General features: G+C 43.5%; 1 protein-coding gene across 1 annotated transcript in view; it reads right to left on the reverse strand.

The window, feature by feature from the left end:
* Positions 1 to 23,424, reverse strand: part of IQGAP2 (IQ motif containing GTPase activating protein 2) — a 293,348-nt gene that overhangs the window by 242,566 nt on the left and 27,358 nt on the right. The window contains 1 exon segment of the mRNA XM_007461600.1: positions 2,724 to 2,823. Coding sequence (XP_007461662.1) covers positions 2,724 to 2,823 — 100 coding nt within the window.

Genomic DNA, 23,424 nt, shown 5'->3' on the forward strand with positions numbered 1-23,424 from the left:
TTTCTGACTACAATCTTTTTTACTTGTTTTACATCTATTCAGTTTTTAAAATTTCTTCTTGAGTCAGTTTTAGTAGTTTGTGTCTTTCCAGGAATCTGTACATTTCATCTAGGTTAACTAATCTGTTGGCATATAATTGTTCATAGCATTCTGTCAACATCCTTTTTATTTCTATAGTGTTGGTAGTGATATCCTCCTCTGAATGAAGCAACTTTTAAATGGTCTGAGATTAATGATCACAGAATCTTGAAAGTAATAAAACCAAAATTAAAGATACACTGGACTCTTACAATTCTGAATTTAAAAAAATTTTGAGTTACAGGACATATAGGCTAGGTATCCTTCCAGTTCTCACCCTTGGGAAGAAAAAATAGAGGCACAAAGACAGACCCAACACATCTCTACTTGAAATGCACCAAAGTCAGTTCAACTGAAATAAACAAGAAACACTTCCTAGCTAAACTTTCACATTCTAAGTGTACCATTCAGTAGAAATTCAATATTCTAAGGCAACTACACTCAAATGAACACACACATGCATGCACTATAATAAACCCGGTATAACAAATTCTTAAGGCATTAACATTGTAAAAGAATCAGGCAATAAACCCTTTCAAATAAATAACTTTTTGAATACTAACTCACCCCTTCATTTATTTCCTGAGTTCAGGACCATCGAATTCTGTACACTATGCTTTCTGAAATCATAGCAAACATATCTATTAATAGCCACATAATTTTTACATACTCCATAACCAAAAAACAGCTTCCCTGGGCTTCCCTGGTGGCGCAGTGGTTGAGAGTCCGCCTGCCGATGCAGGGGACACGGGTTCATGCCCCGGTCCGGGAAGATCCCACATGCCGCGGAGCGGCTAGGCCCTTGAGCCATGGCCGCTGAGCCTGCGCGTCCGGAGCCTGTGCTCCGCAACGGGACAGGCCACAACAGTGAGAGGCCCGCGTACCGCAAAAAAAAAAAAAAAAAAGAAAAAGAAAAACTTAGCTTCCCTGAAAGTCATAATGTGTTCAGATATTAATAAAAGATTCATAAATACATATTATATCTAATCTCTCCTTGTAAGATAAATTTATGAAAACCATCCTAGAGGAAAAGCTGTGTATTTTACAATCTATTCTTTCAACAAAACTATTCCTAAGGAAGCTTTCTTCAAAGAACTTGGGCTAACTGTTACGTTGATTTTTTTTTTCTTTAAACTTTGCCTTTTTTTAAAAAAAATTTATTTATTTATTTATTTTTGGCTGCATTGGGTCTTCGTTGCTGTGCGCGGGCTTTCTCTAGTTGTGGTGAGCGGGGGCTACTCTTCGTTGCGGTACGCAGGCTTCTCACTGCAATGGCTTCTCTTGTGGAGCATGGGGTCTAGGTGCGCGGGCTCAATGGTTGTGGCACGTGGGCTCAGTAGTTGTGGCTCGTGGGCTCTAGAGCACAGGCTCAGTAGTTGTGGTGCACGGGCTTAGTTGCTCCACGGCATGTGGGATCTTCGCGGACCAGGGCTCGAACCCATGTCTCGGTAGGTGGATTCCCAACCACTGCGCCACCAGGGAAGTCCAGCATGTTTATTTTGAATGTCTGTGAATCCCTCTCCCTATCTAACTTTAGCCACAATTTGACTAACAGCATGTTTTTAATAATCTTAGACTGACAGTGAGTCTTCAGTGACTTGCAACCTAACTGTCAACTTCCAGACACATTAAATAACCTTAAAAACTGAGCCTTTAGAGCTTAGAGCTACAAGGCTCTGATAAACATTAAACAACCTTGGAAAACCCCTTTTTAAGCAATTTTGAGGCCAAATTAGTGCATGTGTCACTGAATGTTCTTCTGCAAAACAGTGATTAGAAACCTCATTCTTCTAGCTCTGTAGGTAGCTATTTATCAGTGATCAGAGAAAATTAACACCAATGACCATTAACTCAATGTTTATTTTCTACAGAGATGAGAGAGCTGGAACATATCTGTCCATGAAACAATACTGTTGCTTGATCACAGCACAAAGCATTAAATCAGAATCTAACCCATGGCATATGGGCACTGCAGTACGCACCCAGCAAAGGACAAAGTTCTGATTCCCCTGATACCGAGGCCTAAGTGCAAATACTTTATCTTCACTTTCTCCTTGGAGAACCCAACGTTGACTTGTAATCTAAAAAGTCTAAAAGAGTCAGTGTGATTTTAGAGACAACATGTCCTAAGTGGTCACACACCCATGGGTTAAAAAGGAGATTGCTGTCATAAACCTACTCTCCAGCTTAGTGAACGATGGACTTCAGTCTGAAATGCTATTTTTCTACTGGGTATATAGGAATATATAATTATACATTAATTAATAAGAGTAGTAATACTTATAATCATTGGGGTAGAGTTGGGGAAAAGACATGAGGCGGCTCTGGAGGAAAAGGAAGTTGATTTAAGTCTCTGCTGCTTCCCCACATCCGTGCCAGAGAGATGAGAAATTCTGAAATAACCTGCAATTGGCCTAGAGATTTCCTAGGAGGCTCTAAGGGAGAAAAAGGAACAGTTGCCTCCCTAGTGCCCTGACCATGGCTGTGGTAGCAACTTTTTCTCAGTTCTGCCATTTACAAAACACAGGTGGGTCTTCTCCCATTACCTTACTACCAAAAAGGCTGCAGATGAGTTATTAAAAATACAGTACCCCAAAGCTCATCTCCAAGAGCAGGTGCATAAATAGACTAAGTTTGAATCTTACCTTTTGGCTTCCTCCAGGTGGCACAAATATTCATACGCGATATTCTGCCGCCTCCTCTCATCCATCTCCTCTGCCGAGAGTCTTTCATCGTCCACAATAGCTAGAAATAGAGGGTAACAACACATGACTTGTTAAGGGCAGTGTTCATCAAATAATGAGACGACCAACTAGGAAAGACGCATATGCAGCTCAACACTGAATAATGAGAGATGGGGGTACTGAAACATCAAGCGCAGAAAGAGATTTGCTGTTGGACTTTACAATATTATATTATTTCTAGCAGAAAATGCAATACTGAAGTATAAGTTGACACTAAATAATAGAAGGAGAATAGCAGTCAGATTTCACAGACATGATGCCACAGGATTTAGACAGCCTCAAGTCAATTAGAGGACGGTCTACCAGCAACAACCTTGCTCAACAAGCTTGTAGAATTGGTCCAATGGCTCAGCTTGGACCATCCTAGAAATTCTGGGGTTGAACAAAGAATCTACAAGGACCTGTGTTTTAACACTCCTAGAGGGAATTAAGGTTTCTCATCCCACCCAAATGCTACTTTACAGATGACAAAGTCACTAAAATCCCTCCCTCGTTTATCTCTTGGTCTTTACAAGGCTAACTTTCCCTGGTCAACAGGTATCCAAAAGAAAAAAGCCATGGAGACAGCGAGTGAGCAGAGTCTCTAAGCCCACACCCTTTATTCCAACACAAGCCTAGTTTATAAACTGCCATGCTTCAGCCTTGCTTTTCTGTAGAGAGCACAGCTTCCCCGTTTCCTGATTGCACGTCCTCTACCTGCGGGCTCAACAGTACCCCCACAGCCGCCAACAGTCACATCAGTCAACACTTAGCTGCCTATTTACACGACAACACTCCTCTCTCATGAAAAGGACCCCTTTTTCCTGTTCAGTCTTGAACTTTCATTCTGATGGTTGTAAAATGAATGTGGTTTCTCATTTGTTAGATTACTCATCTAACGAAGACAATGTGTGCAGGCAGCAAGGCTGTGGTCAAGAGGGGCAGGACCGTCCGTGTTTGCTCTTTTGCTCCCCAGCCGCCAGCTCCAGTCAGCCGTTCCATAAATGGGACCCGTGGTCCCAAGCAGAGGAGAAAAGGATGTGAAGGTCATCCATCCATCCCTAGGAAAGGCCAACCCCATGCCCTACTGATGAAGAATCTGAAATATCAATCTGGCAGACAAAAGGAAGTAAGATCACATTTTGAACTCTTACTGGGCAAGTACAGTGCTCGACACTTAAGATCGAAAAATAATACCAAACCTTCAAAGAACTCAAAAGAAAGGGGAGATTAAATTTACGTCAATATAAAAAATGACGGAATACCGTAAGCGTGGAAATATGTACTAGATGCTTATTTATTGAGCACTTACTTTCCTTCAAGGGTTAGGCAGCGTTTTCTATGCAGTGTTTCGTTCAAGTCTCACAACTCTCTCTGAGGCAGGGGCATAATCTATCCCACTTTACCCTCTGAGCAAACAGGCTGAGAGGCCATTTGCCCAAGTGAAGAGCAGAAACATTAGAGCTAGAAGTATTTGGATGGGATGGAAAAAGCAAGTACAGAACTTCGGGAAATGTCTTTGTTTATGGGGGAGGAAGAAAAAGAAGCAGCAGGAGAGGCTGGAAGAGCGCTAGGACAGGCTGGTATACAACACAAGCAGGGCCAAAGGAGCAGGAATTTCCACACGGATCACTATCCTTCCCCGATTCCCACCCTGCCCGACGACTCCCAAGTTTCCTTGTGGCTCCATTCCTTAAAACGGGGAGACCTCAGCCCACACCAGTGACACCAAGAGGGCTCAACAAAGATTTGTATTTGTCAAAAGCATCTTTTTTTTTTTTTTTTAAACAAATTGAATCTGATTTAACTTTAGAAGAGAGCTTTCAGATTTAGGAAACGTACCGAAGCTCTTGAACAACCCTCCTCTGCACCTCCACTCGGAGACCCCAGGCCTTTGACATCTCTCCCCTGGGCTCTTGCAATGGCCCTCACACAGACCCCCAGTCGCCACCCCTCCTCCACCCATTCTCCTCACTGTCCCCAGAAGCATCTTGCTAACATACAGTCCTACTGATGCCACTCTTCCTCTCCAAACCTTCGATGGATCCCCACTTCTTACAGAACAAAGTTCAGGAAGAAAACACGTTCTCTCCCCTCCCCTACCTGAAGCCTACAGTTCAGCCACCCTTCCCGGCAGCACCACGTTCCAGGCCCAAACCACTCCCTTTTAAGTTTGAGTTCTTCTGCTCTCCACCATCTCTCTGTCTAGAAAGCCACTGTCCCGCCTGTGTGTGACACCTCTGTAGCTTCTTGAGCAAACTTCTGTGGATCTCGAAGTCAGAATCCATCCCCAGTCCTCAGCGCCTTGGTCCACATTTCTATTATATCACTCATCGTGGAAGCCCCCACCGTAACTGGGTCACAGCTCGCTCTCCAGACTGGGGACTCTTTAGAGGAAAAAGACTCTTTTGCTTCGCCTTTTATGTGGTTCCTTGCACGGAGAGGACACTCAAATATTTGCTTAACAATTATCTTCCAGTGAATCTTTAGTAAGTGCGCTAACCATCATCCTGCCATGAATATACTTTGAAATTATGATCTTCTCATTCTGAAATTATGATCTTCTCATTCTCTTTCTTAGAAGATTCCCGGCATGCCCGCCCGTAGCATCAGCTAATCTTCCATCTCCATTGTTCCTAACAGTTACTCTCCAGGACCCCCCATGACTACCAGCTTCTCATTTTAATTTCAGTCTAAAGACTGCCTCCCATTTCCGACAGACTATTTCCATTTTATGGTACCTTCAGCATGTTAAAGCTTGAAAGCAATAGAAAACACTCAGTCGGAGTCCACCTGGTCATTTTGCCCTCCTCAGAGGTCAAGGTGGGGTCGCTCTCACTGCCACCTTCCTTCCTGGCTGCTGCTTCCTTCCAGCCTCAACCAGCCCACCCAGTAGGAGGAGGAAGCACCAGCAGCGCTGGCCCCCAGGCCTCTGTCCCCCAACTGCCTCCACAAGCCATGCAGCATCCTACCAGCCCAGAGCTGCTGGGGGCTCTCAAACTCTGACATCACCCTGTCCAAAGAGAAGATCTGACTTAACGTTTGAATTAAAACACACTCTCCCCACAAAGCTTTATATCGCCACTGCAGTGTTTTGGCCATAGCTGATGGAATTCTGTCTTGTTTTTTAATAAATTTATTTATTTAATTAATTTACTTATTTTTGGCTGCATTGGTTGCACGCGGGCTTTCTCTAGTTGCGGCGAGCGGGAGCTACTCTTTGTTGCAGTGCGCGGGCTTCTCATTGTGGTGGCCTCTCTTGTTGCAGAGCACGGGCTCTAGGCACGCAGGCTTCAGTAGTTGTGGCATGCGGGCTCAGCAGTTGTGGCTCGTGGGCTTAGTTGCAACGTGGCATGTGGGATCCTCTCGGACCAGGGCTTGAATCCGTGTCCCCTGCATTGGCAGGCAGATTCTTAACCACTGTGCCACCAGGGAAGCCCCTCTACCTATCTTTAAGGCTCAACTCAAGGGCCACTTCCTTCCCAAAGTCTCCCCTGACTATTCTTGTTCACACTGTCCTCTCTCCTGGCACTGAAACCGGACAGGACCCTGTGGGAGCCTCCCGGGTACAAATCCTTTCTGGGTCCCCTGTTTCTTGTTTGCAGGAAAAAAAATTTAGCCTCCTAGCCCTTCCCTGAGTACCAAAGGACAGACTCAAACAGTTACTAATCAGGGAAGGGAAGGAATGCAGAAACAAAGAAGGAGCAGTCAAGAAACTATAGTGCAGCAATGGGCAAGGGTCCCAGTTCCTCCTCAAGGAATATATATAACAACATCTCTGAGTTCACTGAGCCTGCGCTCTACAGTCTGAGAGCCACAACTACTGAGCCCACATGCCACAACTACTGAAGCCCTCATGCCTAGAGCCTGTGCTCCACAACAAGAGAAGCCACCGCAATGAGAAGCCCACACACTGCAACGAAGAGTAGCCCCTGCTCGCCGCAACTAGAGAAAGCCCGCACGCAGCAACAGAGACCCAACGCAGCCAGAAACAATAAAAAAATTTAAAAATAAATAAAATAAATAAATTAAAAAACATATGTATCTTTGAGTTCTTCTGCAGAACTAAGGCCCCCACCCAGGTGGAGGATGGTAACTTCAGGCTGAGCACAAGATTCCTAGAGCACTGCCCTGTTACCTCACCACCAGAAGAAGAAAGCCACACACTCTGCAGCCCTCACCCCAAATTCTGCCTATAAGAACTTCTCCCCATAAACCATCAGGGAGTTTGGGGGTTGTGAGCACGAGCCACCTGTTCTCCTTGCTTGGTCCTGCAATAAACCTTTCTCTGCTCCAAACTCCCACGTTTTGGTTTGTTTGGCCTCACTGTGTGTGGGGCACACAAACCTGCGTCTGGTACCAGTACCTCCTATACTGCGTCGTTTAACAGTAAACTCCTAGAAGACATATCTGTGTCCTCACGGTGTGCAGCACACTTCCCTGCACAGGCTGCATGCTCCATTCAAATATCTGATGAACAACTAATCTTTTATCAGGAAAGAGTAATAAATGGGCTTTAAAGTATCTATGGGGGGTAGTTTTATTTGCCTATTTACACTGAATAAAGGACGTGGTCATTGATGGAGCAAATACAGCGTCATTCTATAGACTTTACTTGACTCAGATTCAATTCACAGATTCTATGAGCCAGGCATGAGTCAAAGCACCAGGGACGGGGCAGTGAACAAAACAAAAAATGTTTGCCCTCATGGGGCTTCTTTTTACACATCCCTTCCTTCCCTCCTGACCCGGCCCACTGGACCACATACCTGGCTACTGCCCTTGCGACCACACACACTTCAGTCTCACCTTCCTTCCTTCATAATCTATTGTCAAAGCGTAAGCCAAGGTTACGAGCGTGAGAATGTCTTAACCATGACAAAAGCAGAGCCCTTCGGGCCACAGAGGTTGCCTGCAAATATTTCTGCATTACTCAATATTTACTAAGTAGCAACTTCTAATAAGAGCCACTGGCATGGATGACACTGCCATTTAAAAAGCCATCACGGAGCTGATAAAAGAATACACTTAAGCATGACTTTATCGCCTATGAAGCACTTTTCCACGTTACTGTGTGCTTTTCATCATCTCCCTGAAAGATAGGAATGAACTCTTTCTTACAGTTGAGGAGAACGGGGTCATGCAAGGGGAAGGGACCGCCTACAGTTACTGCTGGGTCAATGGCAGAGCCAGGGCTGGAACTGGGGTCCCTCAGCACCTCAACCCCTGCCCTTTGCCCAGCGCCATGCTGCTGCTGAATCTGAATGAGCTGCAGAAGGCGCCTGTCACTGCCAAGCCCAAGGGAAGATCACTGAAGTGCCTTCAGAGTTGCTTTTATTTTATTTTTTATTTTTATTTATTTATTTATTTTTTGCGGTACGCGGGCCTCTCACTGCTGTGGCCTCTCCCGTTGCGGAGCACAGGCTCCGGACGCGCAGGCTCAGCGGCCACGGCTCATGGGCCCAGCCGCTCCGCGGCATGTGGGATCTTCCCGGACCGGGGCGCAAACCCGTGTCCCCTGCATCGGCAGGCGGACTCTCAACCACTGCGCCACCAGGGAAGCCCGAGTTGCTTTTATTTTAAAGCAAACTGATTAACTGAGACTTCCTCTAAAGTTCATCTTTACTTGCTTCCTTGAACCCTAAGAAACACGAGGACGTTCGTTGTGGAGAACAACTTCCTGAAGTATTAGCAACTCACAAAACACTTTCTGTTATGTTAGCTGACATTGGCTAAAAGATGGTAAAGCAATCACATTCTGTGGAAATTGCATTATAGGGCTTATTCAGAGGTTTAAGGAACAGAATGAGTCTGTAGGAAAGGTTTTGAAATAGAACTGTAAGGTTAGAGACAGAAGGAACCTAAGGAGATCATTTTTCAAAGGACACCCACAAAATCCACCGGGAAAATAGCCCAAGACCTACCTTATTCATGAAGGAGTTGGTGTGGTCACTCGTTCACTTCAGCTACTCTACTTGCTCCCCTCACACAAGGACACCAAGGCCACCATCTCCTTTGTATTAAAATTTATTCATTTGTTCAACAAATATTACAGTGGCTGCTTTGTGCCAGTCTGTTCTAGGGACTGGACACAAGTGACAAGTATGACACACTAAGTCCCCCATGAAGTTTTTATTAGAGTTAAACAACTAAAACATTGGCATACTTACAGGATGCTTAGATAAGTAGGGATATACTGGAGGGAAGGTTGGCAAGAATCACAAAACCAGGGCTGGGAAATCTCCATATTATAAAACGGTATTATTTAAGAAAAAGCAGGTTAAGAGTATAATATGAATCATCAATTCATAGGAACGTGCCATAGTTGAGCATTTCATGGACACGTTGTTTTGTGCAACTCAAAATTTCTGTAAGGAACCCTGAATATCCTCAGGTAGGTCATTCAATTCAAACATGTACTAAACCATCTTTTAAGAGTTCAGACTGCCTTTACAGCTAAATGGGTATCTCCTCCCTCTCAGAACTTATGGTTACCAGAGATGTACACCCCATGGAAGAGAACTGATTCCGAAACCCTAAAACCGGGGCAGGTTACAGGGGTAGGATACAAAAAATGAGAGAACCCCAAGTCCAAGATTTCCAGTAAGCTGATACTCAGTAAACTGACCCGTGATATATTCTGGCTTCCTACCAGCTTCCTGAAGCATTTCGCAGCTACTTAATCTTAAGCCTTAAAGGACCACAAGATCAAACTTCCCTAAACTGAATTTTCTTTTGAAAAGTAGGCAAACCTGGGGTTGAAGTCCTTAGCAACTCGAAACGTATTCCCAGGCACCCTAAAGAATATGAAACAACAATAGAGATTGTCATTCCACCTGTTTAAGACATTGAAGGTTTCATCAAGCCATGGAAATTATAAGACACTGAGTGCATGGGCTCACAGCTCATCCATCTCCACATCCCTATGAAGTGCCAGGTAAATAGTAGGTGCTCAGTAAAGTCTGCTGATTGGCATGCTCAGCTTTGTGCTTGACGGACAGAGATGCTATGTGCTTCCTAAATGTAGTCCAACTAATTCCAAGCCCTGATGGTAATACAGCCATACTGTCCAGATCCCAAGGGAAGGAGAACTGAATTTGAAGCCTGTCCTCCACACCTTTCCTGGAACTTCTCCCCCATCATACATTTCTAAGAATTCTCCAGAGTTATAAATCAACACACAACTTCAGAGGATATTCAGGTTACATACGGCATTAAGGGACTGTGGCCACCTCCTCTAAAGCCCTAAAGCTTCAAGTTCAGCATTAGAAGAAGAATTTCCTAGGTGGGGAAAGAAGGGTAACCAACAAACTACACAGCTTCCTTACAAGCATTAGGGTCTCTGACTGGCTACCAATGCCCTTTTTCAAGCGAGGTTATTAAGGCCCAGAAGAGTTAGATAGCTTCTCTGTCGTAATTACTCAGAAAAACGAGAAACATTTCAGGCTTTGTGAAAAGGTTACCCCTTTCTGCAAACATGATTTAAATGTACATAGCTTTAAGATCCACATATGAAAAAGAGTTCTTTGATACAAAAGGTCCCAAACTTTTCCCCCCAAGAATGTGATCATACTTGAGCACCTCAGATGCCATCTGTTTCTAACAAGGCTGGATCTCAAAACCCAGGACACCTTTTCAGAACAGGACCTCACTTCTACATCTCACTCATGGGGGTAAAATTAATTTGGGGCCACTGTGCAAATGTGAACAAGAATGTCATTTTTAAAAAATAATCTGGAAACTCAAAGCAGACCATGAAGATGTTAAGGCCCATATACAAAGGTGGGCCAACCTTAAGTCTGGGATGGGAGGGAGGGGTCTGTCTGGAACTTTGCTCAATTTGGGAGAAGAATTAAAAGCAATGATTCTCAGATTTGGGATTCTGTAGTCAATTATAATTGCAAAAAAACATTTTGGGGACAAAACCCATCTCTTTTGCTACCAAGCTGGCACAGGGAGAATTCCATTTGCTCACTGCCTGCTCCTACGCACTTTGTCATCCCCACACAGATCTCAGTAAGGAAGAATGGAGTGTCAAGTTTCCAAGGCCAATTTAAGACTTTTTAATCCCAAGAGTTAAGATTACAGAAGGAATTATAAAAATCTTTAGTCTGGATGAGCTTCTACTATTTTTAAAGGAAGGGAAAGAAATTCAACTCATCTCACTTGGATATGAACTTTTTGTGCTTAAGATGCTCAGTGCAAAAATGCTCCAAATTATTTACAACCAGTCCTAAAATGCTTCTCCCTGTTTTCTACAGATAATGAATATTTTAAGGACATAGATGTTTACCTAAACTTTAATACTTCATGGGAATGATGCTATTTTACAACTGTTAAACAGACTTAGCAGGTTACGTAATGACAGTTCCTGGGCTGTTCTCAAGAAGCAGCAAGTCACTGGTAATACCCTGTCCCCGCCCCCTCAAACTACTCCAAATAACCCAGAATATCAGAGGGTATTGCTACAAAGCTAGGAGTCTTAGAAGACAATAGAATAGGGCAGCTTGGCCTAATTTTTCCTTGACTATTAGGAGAAAAGAAATAATAAATCACAAATAGTTCAAAGGTAAGTGCAAGAAAACAAAACAGCCTCTTGGCTGTGAGTCTTCTCTGCGTTTCAGATGCCTACGTTGTCTTTCTCTCACTCACGTGAGCACTTTGTGATACGTGCATGAAAAGTAGCAGACAGAAAGGATTAACACATAATGATCACTTACTACGTGCCAGATACTTTACATATATTATCGCTTATCCCCCTTTAAGATAGGAATTTGAATCTCCCCTTTTCTGGTGGGAAAAAAACTCAGAGAGGTTCGGTCATTTAGGTTTAGGTAATTCTAAGATCTTAACGACAGCTCAGTGGCAGAATTGGGATCTGAAAGAACTCTGATTCCGAAGTTCTGATCTTTCTACTCTCCCCAAGTCCTGCTGCCTCCCTGCATGTAAATGTTTGATGACTGGCCCAGTGGCCATTAGGCTCTTATGAGGGTGTTATTAATGGTATTACTGATATCTCACTAATCAGCAGACAGATTTATGTGACTTTATTTTTCCTACTGGAAACCACATCAATTAGTGCTATTATCTTGAGAAAGTATAGACAGTAAAATTACAGGCTTATTTCTTAGAGACGCAGAAACCTCAAATGTAGTCCAACGAAGGAAAAAATATTAAGATAATATTCAGTACTGCCAAGTTAGACTGTATCAGGAAGGCCAAGAGTTGAGGAATGCCAAGAGTTGAAACAAGATCAAAACAAAAAACTAAATGATGCTACTTACATGATACATCACGTCATACGCAAAGTCATATGATCAATAAATGCTGAGAACACATTTGAGAAAATTTACCATGTTTTATCTGAGGCACCCTCCCCTATTCTACTTACTCCTCTTTTCCCCCCAAAGGTGAACTTCTGCCTAAATTGACTAAGATACCTGACTTTTAAAAAAGGGAAGGGGGCGCTGAGACAAAAGAGCAGTGGTTTTGGGTGCCTGTAACACTGTCACACTCAGTTATGAAAGAGTTAACTAGGCACTTCCCTGGTGGTCCAGTGGTTAAGAATCTGCCTTCCAATGCAGGGCACACGGGTTCAATCCCTGGTTGGGGAACTAAGGTCCCACATGCTGTGGGGCAACTAAGCCTGCACTCTAGAGCCTACACGTCACAACTAGAGAGCCCGTGAGCTGCAACTACTGAGCCCACGCACTCCGGAGCCTGTGCACCACAACTAGAGAGAAAGAGGGAAGCCCGCGTGCCGCAACTAAGACCCAATGCAGCCAAATAAATAAATATTAAAAAAAGAGTTAACTAGATACTCAGTTTCCTCATCTGAAAAATGGGAATAATGCCATCTACCCTCATGAAGCTGTTGTATGATTATTTTTTAAAAATATTTTAAAATCATATATATTTTAATAAATTCTAATATAATCAATCATTAAATTAGTTATAAGATATAAAACTTATAAACATGTATAGTAAAGACAATAGATAATCAGCTAGTTTTTCCAAGGATAACTGATTATACTCAATTTTTCCCTCACTCAGCAGCTTTAACATCTATGTCCCATATATATTTGCAAATTGAATGTATTTGAAGCTATATAAATTTTAAAAAGCACCCCAAGTTTAATTCCACACACGTATACGTATTTTATATATATATGTGTGTGTATATTGCTATAATAATTATATAAGAGTATATCACATGCACTCTAATCAAGGGGAAAAAAGCCTAAAAGGAAATGCTAAAATGTTAAAGCACTTGTTTCCAAAAGGAGGGCTCTGGAGTTTGTCCCTTAACTTTGATTCCTACACATTTTCCAAATATATATACCAGGGGTCCCCAACCCCTGGGCTGTGCACCAGTACCGGTCTGCGACCTGTTAGGAACTAGGCCACACAGCAGGAGGTGAGTGGCCGTCAAGCAAGCGAAGCTTCATCTGCCGCTCCCCATTGCTCCCCATTGCTCTCATTACTGCCTGAACCATCCCCTGCGCCCCTACCCCCACCCCGTCCGTGGAAAAACTGTCTTCCATGAAACCGGTCCCTGATGCCAAAAACGTTGGGGACCGCTGCTCTATACCACTGATGTGTACTACTGTAATTATATCAGAAATAAGAAAGACTAAATTTGTTTTTATGTTCAGTTACAGAAAGATGTTTAAAATATGATGAGGAATAAGCCTTAATGCCAGTTTCATTGAGAAGGATACCTTTCATGCAACTAATTGACCCATTTGAACTTCTAGAAAAGAATCACAGGCATTAAAATTTATGATGAATATTCAGTCAGCTTTATTGTGTAAAACACACACACACACACACACACACACACACACACACAGAAGTTCAAAGACAGCGGAAAGGAAGATGATTAATGGCACCACACTCTGTTGGAAGGTGTGCTAAGCTCATCAGAGAGAAGAGGTAGGGATAGAGGTAAGTGAAAGGGAATGAGCAGAAGAGGACCTAAGCTGGAGAACAAAGAGACGGCTGCGGCAGACCTATGTGACATGAAACCTTCCAAGTCTGAACTAGAAGAAAAACACGGGTATGCTTTACAAGAGCACAATTTGGCAACAGGACGAACAGGATGAAGCAGAGCCTGGTACGGGGGAAGAAAAAGGAAGTCAACAGAGAGCAGCCAAACTCATTTTGTGACTTCAGATGGTGGACTTGGAAACTGCACATGGCTCTGCACCAGAAAGGCAAACCCCCGGGCCAATGTCCATAAGGACAAGTTTGTGTAATTAACAAGGAAGCATCCCACTATTGTAGGGGTATATGAGGAGCTGACTTTAAACGTGTATTTAGAAGAGGACTTTAATAAAACAGACTCAGAAGGCTAGGATGTAGAACAGAAGGGTACTATTAACGCAAGCATATGCTGTCTGTTAGTGAGTGTGAATGAACACATGATTCAGAACAGTCAATTTTTTAAAAAATAAATTTATTTATTTATTTATTTTTGGCTGCGTTGGGTCTTCGTTGCTGTGCGTGGGCTTTCTCTAGTTGCGGCGAGGGGGGGCTACTCTTTCGTTGCGGCGTGCAGTCTTCTCATTGTGGTGGCTTCTCTCGTTGCAGAGCACAGGCTCTAGGTGCACGGGCTTCAGTAGTTGTGGCACACGGGCTCAGTAGTTGCGGCACGTGGGCTCTAGAGCGCGGGCTCAGTAGCTGTGGTGCATGGACTTAGTTGCTCCGTGGCACGTGGGATCTTCCCGGACCAGGGCTCAAACCCGCGTCCCCTGCACTGGCAGGAGGATTCTTAACCACTGAGCCCCCAGGGAAGCCCAGGACAGTCAATTTTTAAAGCATGCCAAAAATTCAGCTCTCCGATGGATCATACTATATGCAAATGGAGGTATGTTGGCAATATAGTCATGGCTACAGAATTCATTTCAACTTGACTTTGGACTAAAGCAGTTTAGGCTAGTTTTAATGAACAAGAAGCGTCTCTGGCTTTTAAACAGAGTATGAAAATCAGAGTCAGCTCACACATTTAGGGTTTGTGGGATACTGGATTTGTGAGAAATCATAAAATGCTGCAGATGACACCAACATCAAAGAGCAGGACTCCAACCAGCTTTTGGCCTCACAGAATTCATCTACATTTATAAAGTGCTACCACGTCAATTAGATCATATGACTGCCACAGCCCCATCAGATAGATGGACAAGTATTATTACCTCCACTTGACCAAGGCTAAAATGGGGTAAGTGTTTTGCTCAAGGTCCCAGAGCTCGTAGATTACAGAGCTGGTTTGTATTTAAAACCAACTCCTGGCTTCTGTTTAGTTTTTACTGAACTTTTGGAGGTACCCTATTATATTAGAGCAAACATATTTTTATCCTTCTAGGTCAACGATACAGGGAGTGGCAGGGGGAACTGGAATGGCCGATGCGGGAAGGGAGTTGAGATGGCAAGAGTGGGTGAAGCGAACATCGAGTTTGCAGGCTGAAGAGAATGTATACAAACTGTGATTTTGTAAACTACTTGGAAAGTGGATAAAATACCCTGGGAACGGCTCTCTTGTGGGAAAGAATTTACCCCACTTGGGCAACAAAGCTGAAAACATCTTGGTTTTGGCTTGTTGTGTGCTTTTTGTTCTAACACGCAGAACTACTGCTCATAGAAAGTACAGGGTCCCAAATTTAGAAAAATGGATGCATTTATAAACACAATGAAAAACACCAAAGTTTTTAGAAATCAGAATTCTTTAGTCCAAAGCTCAGAAAACTTTATATAGCAGCCAGGACAGCAGCCACCTTAAACATAATTCATGCTCTTCTGCTTCGGACTTAGATGAATAACTGACCTCCCCTGGCATTTCTTTTCTGCCTGGGGAGTGGACCATGGTACTATATGTAAATCCCTTTGCACCACTGGTCTGATGTAGATGAGAGGAGAAAGCCAGATTGGGTATCGGCACTAGTTCCTTAGAAGACCTGAATACAATTTCAGAATTAAGCCATTGTTTCTACTCCAGAGAGGAGAGCCCTGCTAGCATCTGTGCAGCAGACACATCCACGTTTATGAAGCCAAGTGAGGATGGAAACTTATCCATACAATTGATCTGTTAGGTGCAAAATGCTGGCAGACAATTATGGAGATGCAGAGTCCTAAAATGCCTTCCAAGTGGCTTATAATTAAAACCAATAAATACAACAACGACAGAATGCGCTTCTTTTGGGAAGCAGCAAAGTCTCTAACTAGCAGTTAAATAGTCACAGCGCACGTCAGGGGTGGAGGGAAGAGATGGGATGAGGCGGGAGAAAGGAGTCTGTGCCCTTAACAGCTTACGATCTAACAGAAAACATTTAACATTGGAGAAAATTTTAGAAAACCTTTGGAAAAAGGGCCAACTAATGACAGGACAAAGGACGAAAAAACCAAGGGGAAGAGAAGAGAGTATTCAATGATAGGATTACTCAGAGCCAGTTTTCTAGATTGAGTTTGAAGTCAGGTTTTGAGGGAGGGGAGAGAAAGTTGGGTGGGAAACACAACTAGAGAAGACAAGAAGCATGACGAAGTTGCATGTGCCCTTTCAAGATGCACCTTTGTGCTCTGTCTCCTGTCCCATTCCTCAGCCCTCCAAGTCTCCACTCGTCCCCTCCCCACCCTTCCAAGTCTCTGAACTTCTTGAGAGGAACCAGGACGTTGTATAGCTGTTTCTGAGCCGTGTAGTTGAAAGGAGTACAGGTGGTGTGATGACAGTGGGAAGATCAGATGATAGCTCATCATTAAAGAGCTGGGCAGAGTTTGATTCTATTAATAAAAGCTCTTTCAACAAAGTTAACCTGGCACATCTACCTGATAACACACATAATCTCCTATGTAGTTCCACATATAGTGCATTTGGCATCAGTTGTTAAATCAGGGACATAAATTACTGTACTTACTATTAATTTAAATACTCAAACCAAGTTCCTTATTTTACCATTCATCAGTATTCAGAGTCAACAAGGATCTGTTTTTTCTTGGAACGTGTGCAAAGTTGCATCCATGGGAAGCGGGGATGGAGATTCAAGAAACAGCCCTATGTGGAGAAAAGGGAACCCTCCTACACTGTTGGTGGGAATGTAAGGTGGTGCAGCCACTGTGGAAAACAATATGGAGGTTCCTCAGAAAACTAAAAACAGAATTACCACATGATCCAACAATCCCACTCCTAGGCATATATCCAGACAAAACTATAATTCAAAAAGATACATGCACCCCTATGTTCATAGCAGCACTACTCACAATAGGCAAGTCATGGTAACAACCTAAATGTCCACTGACAGATGAATGGATAAAGAAGATGTGATACATATATACAATGGAATACTACTCGGCCATAAAAAAGAATGAAATAATGCCATTTGCAGACACATGGATGCAACTAGAGATCATCATACTAAGTGGAGTAAGTCAGAGAAGACAAATACCATATGCTATCACTTATATGTGGAATCTAAAATATTTCACAAATGAACCTATCTATGAAACAGAAATAGAATCACAGACATAGAGAACAGACTGGTGGCTGCCAAGGGGGAGGGAGTTGGGGGAGGGATGGAGTGGGACGTAGGGGTTAGCAGATGTAAGCTATTATATATAGAATGGATACACAACAAGGTCCTTCTGTAGAGCACAGGGAGCTATATTCAATATCCTGTGATACACCATAATGGAAAAGATTATTAAAGAAAAGAATGTGTATATGTGTGTGTGTGTGTATAACTGAATCACTCTGCTGTACAGCAGTAATTAACACAACATTGTAAATCAACTATACTTCAATTAAAAAAAAAAAAAAAAAAGAAAGAAAGAAACAGCCCTAGATCTGCTCTTCAAAATCCTTGCTGCCCAATGCCCTCTCCTAGGGCTCCATCCACTGCCATCCTGATGCCTCCACGTGTCAGAGCCTTAAGCAGCACACCACATGGTTGTTTGCCCTCCGAGGTGGGCTCCTTTGGAGTGGTCTTGGGCAGCTCCAGACCCGCCCCTAACCCAGCCTTCCCTCCCTCTTGATATGACATTGGGAAGAAAAAAAGGCATCTGAAAGGGGAGCGGGGTGGGGGGGTGGATGAAGGGCAGAGAGAAGAGGTCCAGAAAGAAAAGAAAGAAGCCTGAGAGTCACAGCACAGAAGCCTTACCACACAAATGACTTGGGAAAGGGACAAGCAGAGGGTCTGGGGGAAGCAGCTGGTGAGGCTTTGGCTTCTAAACACCCACATTTCCATGGCCACCAGAGTACTTCCACGACACAGTTTTTCCCGGCACTAGTATCACTGTGTTTAACCCACAGGGATCCTGTGACACTGGTATTATTTCCATTTTACAGATGTGGAAATGGAAACTTGGGACAGCTAAATCATGTGTCCCAGATCACAGCTGACAGGTGGAGAACACAGCTTTGCAGGAGAGGCAAGCCCGCCCTTCTGAGCCCTCTCTTGACCTCCACACAAACCTAGGCTTCCCACACTGCATATTTAATGAGCTCTTCTGTAGAAAAATAACCCTAAATGTAGAAGAGAGTAAACACACAGAAAGAATTGGGGGTGAAGAGAAGTATGTAGGGGCACAGCTCAAAGCCCAATAAGCATGAATTGTCTAATTTCAGATTCACTCTTAAAAAGAATCATCCATGTTGCATTCTACTCCACATCTGATCCGTGGTTCAGTATTAAAATATAAGGAGTCCCCGCCTCCAAACTTAGTAAAACTGGCATTCCAGGCAGATGTGCCATGTGTACCCTGCGGGCGCCGGGTGTCACAGCGCGAAGGGCTCAGGCAGCAGGACAGCCTCCCCGGACGGCTCCCCGCGTCGACGCCAGCTCAGCTCACGCTTGGCTGCACGTGTGCAGGTGGCTTTGAGAACCAGCTGGGAGGTGTCATTCCCAGGAAGCATCTCGTCCAAGGCCCTCCACCCGCTATTCCCGCAGCGCTGGAGTCTGGCTAAGCCCCGTATCACCACCCCTCGCTGTAATCCGCAATGACCTGACCCCCTTAACGCGTCGGTGCGCACAGTACCCACTGTCATTGTGCTCACGAAGTAGGGAAGCATGTCAAGAGGAAAAAATGCTGGGCAAAGAGAAAACCAGAACTTTCTCATTCCATCTTGTTTCCCACATCTCGTTTTCATCTGGATGCTCCAAGTCTGTTTACATTCGAGCTGTATAGTGCTCTTGGAAGGTAGGTTTACGCCAATTTACTACATAAAACTGAGCAAACCTGTTCTGTACACACTCCAGCATGTAAACCCCAAAGTTCTTTGGTTCTTAATAAGTACTTGGCATGAGCCAAGGTATCTAGAGTAGAGGTAGATAGAGTAGGTACCAAAATCATAGAGACGAGAAGTGGAAAGGTGATTGTCAGGGGCTGCAGAGAGGGGAGAAAACAGAGCTAGTGTTGAATGGGGACAGTGTTTCCCAAACTGAGTGGGAAGCTGAAAAAGGTCTGGAGATGGGTGGTGGCAATGGCTGCACAACAATATGAATGTGCTTAAGTGTACAGAACTGTACGCTTAAAAATGGTTAAAATGGTAGATTTATGTCCTGTATATTTTATCACATTTGAAAACAAATGCTTACACAGCACTTTCTATATGCCAGGCACTGTTCTCACTTCTTTGCAAATGTTAACTCGTTTAATATCCACAGCCCTATGAGGTGGGTTCTGTTATTATTATTGTCGTCATCATTATCCTTGCCCAGCGTCCACAGCTGGCAAGCAGCAGAGCTGAGACACACAGGCTGGCATTCCAGCTCCCTCACCTCACCCTTAAGCAGTGCTCGGCTGCTTCTCAGCAAGACAGACAGCTGGGCTCGGGGGACTCACCCATCAATTCACACAGGCAGAGAACAGCAGACCCTATTGGTCACAGACCGTTGGGAGAGTCCTAAAGACACGGGACCCCTTAGGCCTCACAGTGATGAATTCAGAAATATCTAGAGGGCTCACCAGAAACAGATCTTGAATTGAATTGAGCCCCTTCAACCACTTTCATAGAACCAAAGCATTTAAAATTAGAAAAGGTATCTCTCTGGTCTAATTTTCTTTTCAAGACAAGAACTACTGCTAAACTACAGCAGAGAAGAGATGTTTTCTTTCTTGTATGTCTTGTATTTATACTTTCTTTTATTTCTAGAAAGTACACAGAACTGATGATCTATGAAAGAACCCACTTCCAGGAGGTCATACGGATGAAGGTTCAAGGTCTGGGAGAAACCACCTTGAGCAAGTCACTTAATCCTCTCTGGGTTTTACTTCCTTTCTGCCCAATAGGAGTACTTTAAAATCTATCTTCTCCTGCCCCCTCCCCATATCCTCAAGTCCATTCTCTAGGGGAAGGCCATTCTCTAGGGGAAGGGTAAGCTGTGACAAAGTGAGAGAGTGGCATGGACATATATACGTTACCAAACGTAAAATAGACAGCTAGTGGGAAGCAGCCGCATAGCACAGGGAGATCAGCTCAGTGCTTTGTGACCGCCTGGAGGGGTGGGATAGGGAGGGTGGGAGGGAGGGAGACGCAAGCGGGAAGAGATATGGGAACATATGTATAACTGATTCACTTTGTTATAAAGCAGAAACTAGCACACCATTGTAAATCAATTATACCCCAATAAAGATGTAAAAAAAAAACAAAACCTATCTTCTCCTTAACAGCATTAATGGCTTAAGATTAGCTTAATTTATAGAAAAGCATTTTCAAAAATTTTAAATGCTCTTGTCCTAATTCCATCCACTTGGACGTTGTTTAAAAAATAAATAAAGATCTAAATAAAGTACTTAATAAGGTCAATAACAATCACATCCAGGTCTCAAACACTGCTCCTAGAGTTCCCACCAGTTTTTTTTTTTTTAATTAATTAATTAATTAATTTTTGACTGTGTTGGGTCTTCACTGCTGCACGCGGGCTTTCTCTAGTTGCGGCGAGCGGAGGCTACTCTTCTTTGCGGTGCGTGGACTTCTCGTTGCAGTGGCTTCTCTTGTGGAGCACGGGCTCTAGGTGCGCGGGCTTCAGTAGCTGTGGCACGTAGGCTCAGTAGTTGTGGCTCGCGGGCTCTAGAGCGCAGGCTCAGTAGTCGTGGCACACGGGCTTAGTAGCTCCGTGGCACGTGGGATCTTCCCGGACCAGGGCTCGAACCCGTGTCCCCTGCATTGGCAGGCGGATTCTTGACCACTGTGCCACCAGGGAAGTCCCCCCGACCAGTTCTTCACACATCGTTACTCATCCATCCAAAGGTAATGAAGTATGAGACATTCACAATGTACGCAGTATTTCACCTCTGCTCAGGAAAATGCCTTTTCTTTACTGTCAGCATTCTGCACACCTCTCCCAACAACACAGTGGGACAAGAGTAAAGCAGACCAGAGAGCTGAGGACATCATGTCAAACGTGAACCCCTCCAGCCTAGGGCTACAGCTTCTCTACCTTCCTTCTCAGTATATTTAATTTTGTGTATAGTTCTTAAGAATAAGGGCATTCTATTACATGGACTTGGTATACTTATCTGAATCAGGAAATTTAATATTGATACACTACTATCCAATCCCCAGGCTATATTCAAGTCTCACCACCTGTCCCAATGTCCTTTACAGCTGTCTCTTTGTCCCATGCGTTTTGCTGCCATGTGTCTCTAGTCTCCTTTAATCTGGAACTGTTATCAGCCCTTGTCTTTGTTGATCTCATGTTTGGGGGGATTACAGACCATTAATCCTGTAGAATGTCCACCAGTTTAGATTCATCTGATGTTTCCTCATGATTCAATTCAGGTTATGCACCTTTTGCACTTAAACACACAGCAAAACAAGTTGTACGCTTTTCACAGCCTCAAATCAGGAGGCATGTGATGTTGGTTTGTCTCAATATGGGTGACGTTACCTTCAATCACTTGGTGAAGATGATATATGCCAGGTTTCTTCACTAAACACTTACTGTTTTTTCCTTTGTAATAAGTAAGTGATTTGGGGGAGACACTTTGTGACTATGTACTGATAAAAATCCTTTCTTCATAAAACTTTCTCCACCAATGTTAGCATCTGTTGAGGATTTTCTAACTCCATTATTCCTGCTATCAATATTTTGAGGTCATCTACTGTAAGAGAGGGCCTCCTGTCTCATTTGTTTATATCTGTTTGTGAATTTTATATTCAATCCCATACCTATATTTGATAAACCGACATATAAGCAAAAAAACATCAAAGTGACCTGAAAAAAAATTTTTTAACATGTCAAGAAAGGATTAAAATTTTATACAAGCATCTTCTAAAACTAGAGTTTGCCCAGTCAACGTGCTAAACCTCCAGCCATCAAGTCTACAGCTGATCACCTGCTCTATGACAAAACCCTGGGTGTACTTCAGATATGGAATACTGTGTCCTGCAGTGATCTACCAGGCTTTGCGCTAATAGCCTGACATGTAGTTGCTGATCTTCTCAACAGCTCTGCTAGACAGATGACCTAATTTACATGGAAGGAAAACAAGGCTCAGAGAGCTGGGTGGGGACTTGCCCAAGGCCCTGGGGCCAGGCAAGCCAGATTCAGGTGTGTGGTTCTAGAGCCCATGCTCTTCCACATACGGTCCTGTCCCCTCGTATATATACAACAGGACAAAGCTGAACTTTAAAGTTCATTTACCACAGAAACCTCTGCTTCCAGTCATATAACTATTATACTAAAATGAGGTTCTATAACGAGATGATTTAAAACTCTGCAAATTATTAACTTGTGTATGTTTTCTCACTATAAATGGTGACACTCTCATTGTACAGCCCCTTGCAGAAAAAAAGTTCAACCAGGACATGGTTTATTTAATCTTCCATTGTATGTCTCTTTAGATTCAAGTAGCATGAATTTGGTCTTTATTCCTGCAATCATATTGTTAGACGATTTTAAGTTTAGGAGAAAAAAGAAAGAGGGGCTACAGTTCAGTAGTGACTTGGGTAGGGAGATGTTTCCACACAACCTTAAAACTCTTCATCTTAAGTGAAGGTAGCATGAGTGGCCAGGTGTGTTCTCAGACTTGCCCTGTGATGCAAAAATTGCACCACTCGGTCTGTTTGTGTGAGAAAGGATTCACATTCCTTCCCCTCCCCATTACACGCACACAACATGCACACAGTTTACTTACTCACTACTAGAGCTATTCAGGGGGTTAAGTCAATCCATAGGTCTGTATTATGACAAAGGCTATAAATGCTATAACGCAGTTTTACTGTTATACCATTTTCATTCAAGGAAGTGAGGTCAGACTGTTAGATGTTAAGAAAGACTTCTTATAAATCATACCATAGGTTTTTATTTTCACCAGAGGGGTGGGATGAAGACAATTAACAGCAGCCCCTAGAGAAAATTTGAGAAACAGAGTAGATGTACCATCAAGGAAAGCCTTGTAGTCCAAACCCTGTTAGGGCTCCCTCAAACTTCTCCACTGGCTTCAGACGACTCTGTGCTCGTGGCTCCACTGGAGGGGCTCAGATCACACAGATAAGAATTCAACAACCTCACCTATGAGCAATGCAGGCTTCGGGGCCCAGTTTTTTGCCAGTTCCTTCCCTTCCTCCCCTGGCCATTCCCTAGCCAAGGGGTAGGGTTTTTCTACTCCCTATTTCATGGGTAGAACCGCT

Source organism: Lipotes vexillifer, unplaced genomic scaffold, assembly GCF_000442215.2.
Source record: "Lipotes vexillifer unplaced genomic scaffold, Lipotes_vexillifer_v1.1 scaffold779, whole genome shotgun sequence".
NCBI lineage: Eukaryota > Metazoa > Chordata > Mammalia > Artiodactyla > Lipotidae > Lipotes > Lipotes vexillifer.